Genomic DNA, 16,509 nt, shown 5'->3' with positions numbered 1-16,509 from the left:
CAAACACATGGAGGCTTAACAACATGCTCCTAAATAATCAATGGATCAATGAACAAATTAAAATAGAGATCAAGGAATATATGGAAACAAATGATAACAACAACACAAAGCCCCAACTTCTGTGGGACGCAGTGAAAGCAGTCTTAAGAGGAAAGTATATAGTGATCCAGGCACACATGAGGAAGGAAGAACAATCCCAAATGAATAGTCTAACATCACAATTATCAAAACTGGAAAAGAAGAACAAATGAGGCCTAAAGTCAGCAGAAGAAGGGACATAATAAAGATCAGAGAAGAAATAAACAAAATTGAGAAGAATAAAACAATAGCAAAAGTCAATGAAACCAAGAGCTAGTTCTTTGAGAAAAGAAACAGAATAGATAAGCCTCTAGCCAAACTTAATAAGAGAAAAAGAGAATCAACACAAATCAACAGAATCAGAAATGAGAACAGAAAAATCACGACAGACTCCACAGAAATACAAAAAATTATTAAAGACTACTATGAAAACCTATATGCCAACATGCTGGAAAACCTAGAAGAAATGGACAACTTCCTAGAAAAATACAACCTTCCAAGACTGACCCAGAAAGAAACACAGAAGTCAAACAAACCAATTATGAGCAAAGAAATTGAAATGGAAATAAAAAAACTACTCAAGAACAAAACCCCCGGGCTGGACGGATTTACCTTGGAATTTTATCAGACACACAGAGAAGACATGATACCCATTCTTCTTAAAGTTTTCCAGAAAATAGAAGAGGAGGGAATACTCCCAAACTCATTCTATGAACCCAACATCACCCTAATACCAAAACCAGGCAAAGACCCCACCAAAAAAGAAAATTACTGACCAATATCCCTGATGAATGTAGATGCAAAAATACTCAATAAAATATTAGCAAACCGAATTCAAAAATATATCAAAAGGATCAAACACCATGACCAAGTGGGATTCATCCCAGGGATGCAAGGATGGTACAACATTCGAAAGTCCATCAACATCATCCACCACATCAACAAAAAGAAAGACAAAAACCACATGATCATCTCCATAGATGCTGAAAAAGCACTTGACAAAATTCAACATCCATTCATGATAAAAACTCTCACCAAATGGGAATAGAGGGCAAGTACCTTAACATAATAAAGGCCATATATGATAAACCCACAGCCAACATCATACTGAACAGCGAGAAGCGGAAAGCTCTTCCTCTGAGATTGGGAACAAGACAGGGATACCCACTCTCCCCACTGTTATTTCATATAGTACTGGAGGTCCTAGCCATGGTAATCAGACAAAGCAAAGAAATACAAGGAATCCAGATTGGTAAAGAAGAAGTTAAACTGTCACTATTTGCAGATGACATAATATTGTACATAAAATCCCTAAAGACTCCACTCCAAAACTACTAGAACTGATATCAGAATACAGCAAAGTTGCAGGATACAAAATTAACACACAGAAATATGTGGCTTTCCTATATACTAACAGTGAACCAATAGAAAGAGAAATCAGGAAAACAACTCCATTCACAATTGCATCAAAAATAATAAAATACCTAGGAATAAACCTAACCAAAGAAGTGAAAGACCTATACCCTGAAAACTACAAGTCACTCTTAAGAGAAATTAAAAGGGACACTAACAAATGGAAACTCATCCCATGCTTGTGGCTAGGAAGAATTAATATCATCAAAATGGCCATCCTGCCCAAAGCAATATACAGATTTGATGCAATCCCTATCAAATTACCAACATTCTTCAATGAACTGGAACAAATAATTCAAAAATTCATATGGAAACACCAAAAACCCCGAATAGCCAAAGCAATCCTGAGAAAGAAGAATTAAGTAGGGGGGATCTCACTCCCCAACTTCAAGCTCTACTACAAAGCCATAGTAATCAAGACAATTTGGTACTGGCACAAGAACAGAGCCACAGACCAGTGGAACAGCTTAGAGACTCCAGACATTAACCCAAACATATATGGTCAATTAATATTTGATAAAGGAGCCATGGACTTACAATGGCGAAATGACAGTCTCTTCAGCAGATGGTGCTGGCAAAACTGGACAGCTACATGTAGGAGAATGAAACTGGACCATTGTCTAACCCCATACACAAAAGTAAATTCAAAATGGATCAAAGACCTGAATGTAGGTCATGAAACCATAAAACTCTTAGGAAAAAACATAGGCAAAAACCTCTTTGACATAAACATGAGTGACCTCTTCTTGAACATATCTCCTCGGACAAGGAAAACAACAGCAAAAAGGAACAAGTGGGACTGTATTAAGCTGAAAAGCTTCTGTACAGCAAAAGACACTAGCAATAGAACAAAAAGGTTCCCTACAGTATGGGAGAATATATTTGTATATGACAGATATGATAAAGACTTGACATCCAAAATATATAAAGAGCTCAACCACCTCAACAAACAAAAAACAAATAATGCAATTAAAAAATGGGCACAGGAACTGAACAGACAGTTCTCCAAAAAAGAAATACAGATGGCCAACAGACACATGAAAAGATGCTCCACATCGCTAATTATCAGAGAAATGCAAATTGAAACCACAATGAGGTATCACCTCACACCAGTAAGGATGGCTGCCATCCAAAAGACAAATAACAAATGTTGGCGAGATTGTGGAGAAAGGGGAACCCTCCTAAACTGCTGGTGGGAATGTAAATTATTTCAACCATTGTGGAAAGCAGTATGGAGGTTCCTCAAAATGCTCAAAATAGAGTTACCATTTGACCCAGGAATTCCACTCCTAGGAATTTACCCTAAGAATGCAGCACTCAAGTTTGAAAAAGACAGATGCACCCCTATGTTTATTGAAGCACTATTTACAGTAGCCAAGAATTGGAAGCAACCTAAGTGTCCATCAGTAGATGAATGGATAAAGAAGATGTGGTACATATACACAATGGAATATTTCTCATCCATAGAGGAAAACAAATCCTACCATTTGCAACAACATGGATGGAGCTAGAGGGTATTATGCTCAGTGAAATAAGCCAAGTGGGGAAAGAGAAATACCAAATGATTTCACTCATCTGTGGAGTATAAGAACAAAGGAAAAACTGAAGGAAAAAAACAGCAGCAGAATCACAGAACCCAAGAGTGGACTAACAGGTACCAAAGGGAAAGGGACTGGGGAGGATGGGTGGGGAGGGAGGGATAAGGGGGGGAAGAAGAAGGGGCTATTATGATTAGCATGCATAATGGGGGGGTGGGAGAAAGGGGAGTGCTGTACAACACAGAGAAGACAGTGATTCTACAACATTTTGCTATGCTGATGGACAGTGACTGTAAAGGGGTTTGTGGGGGGGACCTGGTATAGGGGAGAGCCTAGTAAACATAATATTCTTCATGTAATTGTAGATTAATGATACCAAAAAAAAAAGGAAAGGAAGAAAATGGGGATTACTCCCTGATAGCATAAAACTAACTGTAAATCAACGATTAATGCATGCTTTAAATGTCCTTATTTTTGATCATTTAAAGGGTGTCAGATGATCCGCTATGGAAGTACATTTTTCTGATAATATTCCTTTCTCTTAAAAAAACAAAAAAACAAAAAAACCCCAACAGTTCCTGTGTGGTGATCTCCAATAGGTTCTTCACAATGATATAGGGGGCATGTCAAGGTGTGGGCAAGGGGTGTGTTTGTGTTTATACAGAGGATCAAAGCCTAATGTGGTTACCCAGAAAACGAATTAAGATACAATATGAAGAACTTGCAACATCAACATTCTCTGGAAGAGTCATTCCAGAAGATGATCATCAAAAAACTTCAACAAAGATCCAGTGCTGTTACAGTTGTAGCTGCATTCATCCCACCAGTTCCTGGACTTGCCATTGGAATGAAGAAGGAGATATCTAAGCTGGCCTGTGCATACAGTAAAACAACAAATTTGACTGGATCTATACTGTCGGAACTCAACCAAGAATTAGGAGAAGTGCAAGTTGCAGCACTCCAAAATCTTGCGACTACAGACTATCTACTGTTAAAAGAACATATGGGATGTGAACAGTTCCCAGGAATGTGTTGTTTTAATTTGTCTGATTTTTCTCAAACTATTCAAATTCAGTTAGACAATATCCATCATATCATTGATAAGTTTTCACAAATGCCTAGGATGCCTAACTGGTTTTCTTGGTTTCACTGGAGATGGCTGGTAATTGTAGGTCTGCTTTGGTTATGTAGCTGTATTCCTATTATGTTAATGTGTGTGTGTAATTTAATTAGTTGTTTAAAACCTATACATGCTGAAGTTACTCTACAAGAAGATATGTCAAAGAAATAATCAATCTGCCCATGTTTTCTTCCATCTGCTACTTCTATAGCTTTTCTTCTTCCTTCCTAATTACAACCCTTAAGTAGAATTCGTGCCTCATAATGAAATTACCGAGTATCATAATTCTTCCAAGTGGTAAAGATACCTCAAGACAAATGCTGGGCATAAAAGCCACAGGGCATAAATCTGCAAAGAAGTAAAAAGCTAACCTTTTCAAACAATAAGGCTTCTCTCTCACTTACCAAGTTTACATTTCCCTGTATGGCCCCGGAAGATGACTGGTTAGCCAGAGACGGGTAAGATTCCTCAAGGGAGGAACAACCTAAGACAGGCACAGTCACAGGGGGGCCATCAGGTGAGAAATTGGGGATCAACAGAGGTGAGGCTTAGAACCTCACCCCCCCTGTTTTGAGAGAAATCTTCTGCATCCGTGGATGTTTTGTTGCCCTTGTCTAGCCTGGATTAATACTTAATCTATAGGCACACACCTGATCATCTACATTTGCCCTTTTACAGCACTAAACTATGTTTTCTACTTTATCTTGCATCTACCTACCACTTCAGCATCTTATTAAAAACAAAAAATAATAATAATAATAATAAGGGAGAAATGTGGGATTCACATATAAATCAAGTATAGAAATCAAACGAATATTCATATCCGACCTGTTTGTAGTTCATAATGCGTGATCAAAACCGAAAGCTTCTGTGATGACAGCCCTTGCACTGTTCACCATGTAAGAACTTATTCACTATGTAAGACCTTGTTCACCATGTAAGAACTTGTTCATTATGCCTCAGAAGATTGGAGACTGTTGAGAATTAGGCTTGGGGTTGATTAATGATTGTGCATTGAGTCCCCTATACAGAATTTTATTGTTGATAACAACCATTTGATCAATAAATATGAGAGATGCCCTCTCAAAAAAAAATAATAATATTTCTCCCCAGTTTCAGATCTCATCCCTACCCTCTCTCTTGCCCTATTACTGTCATGGTTAAGAAACCACCTTCCATATTTTCAGCTCTGTTGTTCAGATTTCCAACTCCGTTTGTGTTCATTCAGAAAACTGACTTGGAGCATCCTTCCCCACATCCCCTTTAATGATCATCTTTCTCCCTTTCGAAAGAAAAGTAGAAATTACATATCTGCAATCTTATTATGGGGCAATAGTCCAAGGAGTAACACACCTCTGGACACCAAACTAAAGGTCTTTTTCTGAAGGCACAGGTCACTTGAAAATAAAGCAAAGAGCTATTTGAAAAGAAGAGGATGCTCCTTACTTTATCGAGACGACCTAATTATGACAAGGCTCCAAATCTTAATTGTCTCCATAAGAAGTTAAAGGTGAGATAATCATTATATCAGAATGTATTAAAATAATAATGTGACTTGAAAAGAATTAAACCCTTTTTTCTGACAGAAACCAAGTCTTATTTGACTGATTAGTTTGGCAACCAGGATAAACTTTGGCAATTAGGTTCAAGGACAGACACATAATACACTGAAAAAGCTAGACTGGCAAATACAAGATTTTGAAAAAAATATATTGAAAGCACATATACATTAACAATTTACCAAGAATTACCTTCATTGCAACTATTAAAACATATGATTAAAATAGAATGTGATGGCAACTTAAAATGTGCATAGGGATTCATTGATTTTCAAAATTATTTCAGGAAGTACATCAGCAAATTCTCTGAAGACTATTGTTCTAGAACATTCACTGACCAAGGAAAAAATCCAAATGCCAAGAGAATCTGCATTCCCTGGCTTTACAGTAGACTGGGGTCAGGGGGCATTCCAAATACCTCAAAACTCTTTCTTGCCCTTTTTTTGAGTGCCTGCTAGATACTTTAGACATGTTATTTAAAATACAAATGCTCAGTGGCATAGTATTAATCATATTTAAAGTATTTGAAACCAAGGTTAATTGATTATAGTTTATTGAAACTATATTGAAACAATTGAAAATTGGTTCAAGAACATGTAGCTGGTAAGGGACTGGAGCTTCAGATTAAGTGGGAGATATTTCATTCAGACATGTCTAGTTTAAAATCGCATGGAATACACAATATTTAGATATCCACATGATTTATTTCCTTTTGGGGCACTCACTTAGAAGGTGAGTAGAGAAATTTAGATATCAAACAGCTCTATTTCTGCTTCCATACTTTTGTGTATGAGTTTGGAATTTAGACTACTTTGTATGTATCCTCATCTAAGGCCTTCATCTACCAAATGTGAAAGCAATTTGCTTTCCTACTGTTAATAAAAAATGCCACCTCACTTTACTGTGCATTCAGATCTGATTTAATTTATAAGATTTACCAAAATTATGATATTATAAAAAAAGCCTGCTACTATCAGAAAAATCAGGGCTACACTGAAGCTATAAGAAGAAACAGTAGTTTTTTACTCTCTAGTATTATAAAGATTTCAAATTTACATTACTCCAGATTTTTAATCAGTTTTGAAATTGCTCTTACACGTTCTCCAACAGCACCATCCCGTCCTGGAGTACCATCATTACCAGCCGGACCCTATAAGGAATCATATTTGGAAAACAAATTAACTGAGTAATGACAAATATCTCAATCCAACTGCCAGAAAAATTACAGCATGTTTTCCATCTCTTTTCTATAAACTATATATTAGCATTTATGGAAATTTCAGTAGAAGAAAGCCTTCTGCTATCACTTCTATTACTTCTAAATTCCTTGTAAAACTATTAACACATTCTCACTTTTTTTATGCTAATTTTAAATACAGTTTTATTTAAGATTGTATTTTCTACTGACAATGGAGTGCTTATAAAGTGCAGTGTCAATTTCTTTCCCCGTGCAAGTATTCCATATTCAAGTTTAAGAATGCCCAGTTATTTAATATACAGCTTAACTTTGAAACTGTGGAATCTGATACAAATTTGGGTCCTTCAGTATTTTGTTTGGAACAATGCTAAATATATGCTCAGGTTGACTTAATCAACCTCTTGAATGGGGGGCCTACAGAGGGGCACCACCAGATGGAGGAGCTTCACTGCCCGAAAAGCCCCAAAGCATTCCTGCTAGCATGTCTCCTGCACTTAATCAAACATCTTCACTTCTATTTTTTATTTTTAAAAAAAGTAAAAAAATCCTCCAATTCTTTGAAACAAAAAGACACCAATTACACTCTTGTTTTGTTTGTATTACTAGTGAATGGTTTTTCTCACTTTCACTTCTTAAGCTTATCCAAGTAACTATGTTTTGAAATAAAGTAACTGTGTTTAGATATTGAATCATTTTTAAATATATAGTCTTCTCTCCTATTTTACTTTTTTTTTTTTCAGAATTATATTCTATCATATGATCAGAAATCGCTCTGAAAGGCATTGTTTCTTTCAAGAAAATGTGACATTAACTGTTTGGTGATTTACTCATGAAAGCACAAACCAGAGGATATTACAAACTATAACTTCTCAAATCACCTTTCAAGACCTGCTTTCTTCTCAAAAGAGTCTAAGAGAGCATGACATGCATAATGTTTCTTTATAGTGATACTTAAGTAAAATGATCTCTATTCACTTTGCCCTTTTCACAAGCTATAATAGTTACAGTAATCCTATCACCATCAAACTTGGCAATTTTTATGCCATTGCAGAATGAAATAATAACAAGGGGAAGATGAGTGGATGTGTCCTTTCACCTTCAAAACAATTTAGCAACAAATTAAATCAGCTAAAGTACTTGGCTCCAGGCTAGATGAAGGTCAGTGCAAAGACACCAATCTTGTTACCTTTTCTTTTTATCATCCGGTAGTCAATTCTCTAGGGAAGTAGAGTATGTCAAATAACATCAGCAAGAAATTTCCTTCAGGTCAAATGTACAAGCAATTTCTAAATTTCTAAACTGACATATAAATAATACTGTCCACATGACACCCAGGTAATGAGAGGAGAGGGACTTGTCACTGCAGCACTCACCACAGGTCCAGGTTCCCCTACAGGGCCATTGGAGCCTGGGGGTCCCACAGGTCCAGGGGGACCTTTGTCTCCAGGTGCACCAGTTGGTCCCACTTTTCCTGGTGTGCCCTGAAATAAAAGTGTAAACATATCAGCCACTTCTGAAGAAATAAAAGAATGCTAGTTCACATAACGGTCATGCTTATTCAAATTGCCCTTCAGTCCCTCCTCCTAAAGTATTAATTGTCTGTTATCCCACAACCCCCATGTCACTGTGGCGTCTTCTTAGAAGCATGCCCCCTTTATGGCACACTCATCTTGACATAGCAAAGGGATGAAAAAGCATCCATTACTACCAGCTCAGGTATTCATTTCGGGTTCTAACCCAGTGTACGGTGGTCATTTCTGGCTGTCCTTATGGAATCTGCATCATGAGTAAGACATGATCATCCTTATTCGCCTCTGCCTCATCTGCCCTCTTTAATTCTACAGCCTGGCACTTTGGTTTCAACTTCTGGGAGGTTAGAGCTCCAGGTCTTTGGCTGACTTCTGATAACAGTAAGGCATCCCTGCACTCCTGGCTTGCTGGTTTCAGATACCTACCTGCTGTCACCCAGTTCCAAGGTCTCAGCAGTATATCTTTGTCTATATTCCATATAAACATCCTTGATTTTTAACTCAAGTATGCAAACTTTCAGTAGTAAAATTAGTTCCTTCAAAGCTAACAGTGAGTCAAACTTTTATCCACAGTCCAGGGAATATGAGATACTTGGCACCCACCAGGAGCAGGAGGTTACTCCCAGAGTCCTTTATTGTTCACCCCACTTTCACTTCCACTATTATTTTAGCTCTACTAGATCTTCCCTTTAATGATTTATGAAAAATTAGTCTCTGAACCACAAAATAAGGGTATTTTTGTTAGGCATGTTTATTTTAAAAGAGACTACCTACTCACCAGGAGATTATCCCCCTTCTCTAGCTCCATGGGTGTTTTAAATCTTTGAAGAAAGATTTAGAGTCACCAAAAATCCGTGCCCTCATTCATCTACTTCACTAGTCCCAGGTTAAATAAAGAGATTTTTCAAAGATTTTGTAAGGTACTTAAGTAAAAATTTTGGCAAAGGCAAAAGATTTTTAAGATACTCAGAATTTGCATCTAAAAAAAGACTTCAAATTTATTAATAAAAACAAAAACAAAAACAGCCTTGATAAAATCTCTCTTTACAAATTATGTTGCACATAATCATAATCAGATGAAATAATGACCAGTGTAGCTACTTACCGCTGGGCCTGGCAAGCCAGGCATGCCTCGCTCTCCACGCTGCCCAGGCATGCCAACTATTCCTCTTTGCCCGGTAGTTCCAGCTGGACCAGGGGGGCCATCTGGACCCTAATTTAGAGAATAAACTATAATGAGAAATTTTCCAGTATAAAACTATATGTAAATAGATCACAGGTATAAGAAAAGTTGTCTTTCACAAAACTACACTATATATAATAGTCATAATTTGTAATCCATACAGAACCTCTAACATTATTTATAGGGGAAAATGAGTCATTAGTTGGAAAGGAACTTGAAGATTAGTGTGAATACTGATGGAACAAAAGAGGTAACTAATTAGGCAAATATTATTTTTTTAAAAAGACAAAGAAATATAAAAAATAAAGTAGGGATGTGTCTAAACACATTAATGTTTAGAGACATTTGGATATTAAATAAACTAATGTGCTTTTAAAAACTTTTCTTCATACAGTGCAAATACTTAACAAATAATGTTTTCTTGTTTAGTTTTTGGACACATCAATTTTATTTATGTGTCTATTCATATTCTTTTTTTCTAGAGCAGAGAACTATAAATTAAAAACCTATAGGGCTCAAGGATTTATGGCAGTACCCAGGATAATGGATAGTTTCTTTATGGCAGGGATTACTATGGATTTCCATTAGCAAGTATCTCAATTAGAGCTGGTCTAAAACAAAGATGCCAAACTTACAGATTGCCCATCTTCTCCTGGGTCCCCTTTATCTCCTGGGCCACCAGGGGGGCCAGCTGGTCCTCGGTCTCCCACTCGCCCATGAGAGCCAGGGTCCCCACGAAGACCTGGTGGTCCCTCCTTCCCGGGTTCCCCTAAGGGCCCTGCAGGTCCTGGAGCTCCCTGCGATTAAACAGGAGGACGCCCAGGAGGGCAGAGAGAGCCATGTCAGAGGAACTGACGTGATGGTCTCTACCTCAGAGGCAGATTCCCAAGCCACATGGGTCTATTTTTTTCATTAGACAATCAGACATTCATTGGATTTAGACAAAATTAAACAAAACACAGCTACAGATCATTTCTTAGGAGAAAGTCTAATTATTGCAATTACTTTTGAGTCATTATTGAAAGTGTGCTGAAATTAACTTGACTTTTCAAACTTCTTAAGGCTCTGCCCTAATAATGAATATATAACATTTTATTCTGTCTGACCTGATTTTATAATGAAAGAATAACATTTATTTAAAAAAGCTTCAAGTTGCTTCCTGACTGAAACGATGATTACACACAATACTGCTGGCATTAGTACAAATAATAGTCAAACACTGGGGCTAAAAAGGACTTGCAGATAAGCTCCTCCAACAAATATTGGATGATTAAAGATGAATTTGTTTTGATGACATACCAGCATGAATTACTGGGATAAGAGCTGTTAATATGGGATAACAAAGCATTAAGGGTTTAAATAAAAGAATCAATAATAACTCAATTAAATATATGTATATCTGTATAATATGTACATATATGTGTGTTTGTGTGTGTACTTACTCAACTATCAATGACTTGAATTACTGAAGTGACTTACAATAGGGCCCGGAGGTCCCACTCTGCCAGCAGAACCAGGAAATCCTGTAGCACCCTAGAAATAAAATATCATATAAGCAATTTAAAAATAATAGCTACATTTGCTTTCTGGGATTTATTTTTTCACAAGGATACTTAAGCTTTTATAGTCCTCTCTTTGTTGTGACTAGTATTTTCTTTTTGTCTCTTATAGTTTTGAGAATGGATCTGGATTTACTGATAAGAAAGACTACTTTTCTTTTTTCACTTTCCATTTATCTTGAACATATACAAATATGTTCAAGGCTAGAGCTAGAATCACATCATTATTTTATATAACAGAGTGAAAGTGCTTCCGCACTATTGTCTTTTCCACAAGTAATATGTTATTTATGTTACATATGAGGCACTTGGGTCTCCAAGATCATAAAATTAATTTTAACCAGGATCTCCATACAAGTCCCTTGCCCTTCCTACTACAGTATTACAGCTTCAGATGAACTCTAAAATGCCCATGAAGTACTAGATATTTGTGATTAACTGTGTATAATCCCCAGAGCTTCAAATCAACTTACAGGTGGACCCTGAGTTCCTCGACCACCTTTTAACCCAGGAACACCATTAGGACCCTAAGTAAAAAGAAACAAATGAAAGAACACTGTAGTAAAGCAAAATGGGCTAAACATAAAGCTAAACGTGGAGCACTGGCCTCAAGTTGTGTTGTTTTTTTTTAACTTACATGAGGGCCTGGGGATCCTGCAAGACCCTGTGGTCCAGGAGAGCCAGCATCTCCCTTCTGTCCTGGCTCTCCGGGTTCACCTTTCACTCCGGGCTGCCCATCAGGACCCTATATTGATGATATAAATAAGAAATTGACTACAACACTTGCAGACAAATTATTTCACAATAGTTATTACTAATACATCATTTAATCATATATTGTAAAATGGTGCTTTGTAATCAGCAAAAAAAAATAGAAGAAAAAAGTGTCCTGATGAGATCTTTGAAGGCAATCTGAGAAAATGTTATCCCAACACATGTTTATTATGACAAGTATACAATTTGAAATAGTACACATTTATCCATTTTTGTACCAGTCTCTGAGAAAAATATGTTGAAAATAAGAATATTGCCTAGAAAACTGTGAGTTTTCCAGATCTTCAATAGACCTTCAAATATATCAGAATGACAACCAATTAAATTCATTGCTATAACAAGAAGGGTGTTCACTGTAAATCAGAGATATTTGAAAATTATACCTGAGGTCCAGCAAATCCAACAGCCCCAGTTGGGCCATTTTCACCACGAGAACCCTAGGAGATAACAAAGATTATTTTCATGTGCTATTCCAAATAAGAGTACCATTTAAAAATACAACTGTATAAATTTGCAGTGTCTTGAAATGTAAATAAAGAGAAATCAGACATATTTGTTGAGGAATACTCTCAAGGATGATAAAGAGACTAAGGGTCATAGAGCAAAATTTCCAAGTTCTCAAGTCTCAAAAAAGCTTAATTATTTAGTAAATGATCTGCTTACCTAGACTTAATAGATTGTATAGAAATAATACACTGATGACTCTTTTAAGTTTAATGAGAATGTGAAAGTTGCTAACCAAGAAGTTATAAATAGCCTAAACCAACAGGCATAAGTTTACATAAATATCAGCACAAAATGATGGGTTATTATACTGCTCAGTCTCTTTCTAAAGAACACCAGAATACTGTCCCTTACCGGATTGCCACGGGAGCCGGGAGGGCCAACCAAACCTCGAGGGCCAGGTTCACCCTGGAAAGCAGATTTTATGTGGTTATTGTCCAAAGCAGTAGCAAAACAATACAACTGTCAGAGGTTGGGCCCTATGAATGAGGCAGATAGTGGGGAGAACACGAGATGATCTAGCCCAATGCCTGGACTTTATGGAAGAGAAAAAATAAGAAAGAGCTAGCAATCACCCTCATGATTCTGAGCCCACAAAATAACAATTTATGACATTACCTTTTCTCCAGTGGGACCTGCAGGACCTGGAGGACCCAAGGGACCTGGAAGACCCTGTTGAATAACAGACCATGGGCAAACTGAGGAAAATAATGTATCGAATTCTCCATGTTTAAACAAACACAAAAACAAACTCACTGTTTTGTTACAGCTTAGCTGCTTTCGCAAAGCATTAGCTATAACAAATGATATTATCTGCATATTCTCAAGATTTTTCTATCTACTCTAAAAATAATTTCCACCAGGCTTTCTCCACAAAATGCTTTAATTTCCTTTAATCAACTCAACTCATCCACATTTAACACTGTCTTCAGTCATTCTGAATTAATGCTATTCTTCCACCTATTTTCTTAGCCTATTTAATTTTGCTAATACCTGATTGAAATTTGAGTACAGATTGAAAAGAAGCTTCCCTTCTTTGTGTAGAATAGTAGATCCTTAAATCATACTAGCAAAATATCACTGTTGGTTTTTTTAAAAAAGTGAAATTGTACTAAAGCTTTAGATAAAGTTCTTTACATTCTCCTAAAATGGAAAGGATGTGACTAACCAGTACACTAAGGTTGATGGCGTTCTTTAGGCTCAGAGCATAGAGCGCTATCACAGGGGGATACAAACTGGTTCTTCTTGACATATGGTCACAAACTTTAAACTGTTGAACTACATTGGAGTCCTTTCTAAAATAGGTTTTCTGATATTTATGCATTGCCTCTTCATATGTAGTTAAATATTCTTTCATCATTTAGTTTTGTATGTATTTCTGAAGAATTTTAAGGAACAAAAATGACTTTTTTATTTTGTATTTTTGACAAGAACATGAGAAAACTGATTTTATATTCTTTGGATCTCTAAGCAATATTCTTCCAATAACTTACCTAATACGCTTCCTTAGAGGATTTGATTAAATATAAAGACCACTTCGTTAAATTCACACTTTTTTTTGTAACAGAGAAAATGTTATTCATTTTCTTCTCTTTACTTTAAGATTACAGCAAATGCTCTGATTCTTCCCTAAAACAATGCATTGTCTCACTAAAAATAAAGCAGTCATTGCTTAAGTCCTATTCTAGTACACATTTCAAAGTTAGTTCACAAGAAGTAGATGCGCGCATTTCAGATTTTCCCTTACACTATCAATGCAATACTCCTAGAAACAGTCTGCCTTACTTACTATGTACTCCAGACCATCCATGATGTAAACTACAAACAACAGGCCAAATGTGCTTAGAACATTTTTGAAATAGTAAATCAAACAATAGAGTTCATTAAAAGGCAAGAAACATCTCCTATACATAATTTGCTAAAGTGTGTCACACTTAAGTAGATTTTCAGGAAAAAAAAGGGATAACTATCACTAAGACAAAAACTTTCCTATATTTTACTTTGCTTTTTTAATCAAAATCAACATACTCAATGTGTTAACAGTGGCTTGATGTGCAGAAACAGTATATTAAAAGTGACTCAGTGAGAGCCTTTTTTATGGTATTGCTATTGCCAGGGCACAACATGACAACAGGGCATAACACAACAAACCAAACTGAAGCAGTAATTATTCATCAAATATAGAATTATTACAAGAAATATTGAATGTCTGAGTGACTGTAAGTACCTGCTCTTATATGAGAGAATCATTTATATATGTCTGAAAATATTAACTTCATTTGATCGTCTGTCCTTAGAATTGCAAATGCATTCTATTTTTGAAGACCTAAAGCTTGTTAAAGGTCAATTTCTGACATGACATTAAACAATGCCTTGGGATCAACCATGCTTCTCTATTTATATTTCATGTATTCATCTCTTTATTGATGAAACCACTGAGGATGATTCATTGTGCAGTAATTTTCTCACCCCTGACATTCAGTGTATTGAGAAACACTTATCACAACTTGGCTACTCTACAAAACTCTATTTGCCTGCCCTGGAATGAGGTCTAGGACAGCTCATTAGATCAGCACTTTAATAGAAATAACGATTCCATTTGAAATAGAAAAAGATAAAGAGGTCCCCCACACTTCTTAAACTATGACCTCATATGCACAATAAAATGTTTTATTTCATTCTTGCAACAATGACTTTACTCTTTGGCTTGTACTAATTCAAGGTAAGCAAAATGAGTATTCATGGTTGATCAACATCAAATCCCAAATTTCATCATTCTCCAAATCCTGGCCAAAATGGAAACACAATGAACTTTATTTTGGCACATTCAGGCAAATTCACATAATAATGATAATGTTCATTCTGAGCCTTACTGTGAAAAGGAATGATTTCACTTACTCTTGTCCCATCGTTTCCAGCTGTGCCTTCAGCACCTTTTTCTCCTATGCCACCCTGGAAGACACACAAAACACCATTTATTGATTTAATCATCTTTTCCCACACTTTATGGAAGCTTCATGGGGGCAGGGGCTAATCTCTCATGTCCATAGCTGTAGCCCCTTGAGCAGAACAGTGCCTAGCATTGTGCATTTTTCTTAATAAATATATATGAAAGAAAGAAAGACTTGTGACTCAGGATGGCAGAAGTTATAAAGCTTGACCAGGAAATTATTATCAGTAGAAACATATAAATTAATGAACTAAAGAGAAAAACAAAACCCACTTACTCTGTCACCCTTGGGACCTGGAGTTCCTGCAATTCCTCTTTCTCCTGGCATACCTTGCAGACCTGGTGGGCCTGTATCTCCAGGCGTCCCAGTTGGTCCTGGACTTCCCTAAAATGAATCCACAGTAAGTGACTTCACCAATATATTGAGACTGAGCCACATGAAATTTGTGTTTTGGTAGGTCAAAAAATACTAGGATCTTAGCAATTTTATAGGGTTCAACTTAGCACTTAAATTTTTCATTTGGGAAAACTGTCTCTGAGTTCATTTTTTTTAAATGAACAAATAAAAAAGACTTTGCCTTTTTGATTGCTGGTTTGTGTTTTCAACTTTTCTCTTTGGGGAAACTGAGCATCAATTCAAATAAAAATGGTAGAGTTGTCATTTTTTTTTTTTTTTGGCAACATCCTGGGGATCCTAATAAAGAAAGAAGATATAACATTTAGGGAATTATTTCATTCGCTTCCTAATGAACTCAGGATATTAAGCTGGTTTTCAGGCTCACTCAGTGATTAAACTGAAGCAGATCTTATGTAATCACTCTGGACCTTGAAGATGATAAGGGATCTAATGTTATATGATCATGAAAATTCTACTTCAATTGTTTACACAGAAGTTGGTCACCTTGTCTTCATCAGTATTAAAAATGGCACCAAAAGGACATGGTGCTGATTTTTGCCTTATAATGTGTTGTGTTTTCAGATTTCAAAAACATACTTTCACATATTTAGTACATAGAATTATAGAATCTGAGACAAGGAAAATGGAGCATAAATTTAGGAATATTTCCTAATAAATTAGGCAGTTTTCTATTTCTTGACACTGCT

General features: G+C 36.3%; 1 protein-coding gene across 1 annotated transcript in view; it reads right to left on the bottom strand.

Moving 5' to 3' along the window:
* COL5A2 (collagen type V alpha 2 chain) overlaps positions 1-16,509 on the bottom strand; it is a 163,204-nt gene that overhangs the window by 16,024 nt on the left and 130,671 nt on the right. Inside the window, exons 34-45 of the mRNA XM_036881678.2 lie at positions 15,683-15,790; positions 15,354-15,407; positions 13,074-13,127; positions 12,810-12,863; positions 12,335-12,388; positions 11,815-11,922; positions 11,651-11,704; positions 11,098-11,151; positions 10,254-10,415; positions 9,541-9,648; positions 8,280-8,387; positions 6,805-6,858 (exon numbers count right to left, since the gene is read on the bottom strand). Of these exons, the coding sequence (XP_036737573.2) occupies positions 6,805-6,858; positions 8,280-8,387; positions 9,541-9,648; positions 10,254-10,415; positions 11,098-11,151; positions 11,651-11,704; positions 11,815-11,922; positions 12,335-12,388; positions 12,810-12,863; positions 13,074-13,127; positions 15,354-15,407; positions 15,683-15,790 (972 nt within the window). The remainder of the gene's footprint in view (positions 1-6,804; positions 6,859-8,279; positions 8,388-9,540; positions 9,649-10,253; positions 10,416-11,097; positions 11,152-11,650; positions 11,705-11,814; positions 11,923-12,334; positions 12,389-12,809; positions 12,864-13,073; positions 13,128-15,353; positions 15,408-15,682; positions 15,791-16,509) is intronic.

Source organism: Manis pentadactyla, chromosome 6 (assembly GCF_030020395.1).
Source record: "Manis pentadactyla isolate mManPen7 chromosome 6, mManPen7.hap1, whole genome shotgun sequence".
NCBI lineage: Eukaryota > Metazoa > Chordata > Mammalia > Pholidota > Manidae > Manis > Manis pentadactyla.
The sequence above is the reverse complement of the archived record's forward strand: the minus strand, read 5'-3'. Positions and strand labels throughout refer to the sequence as shown.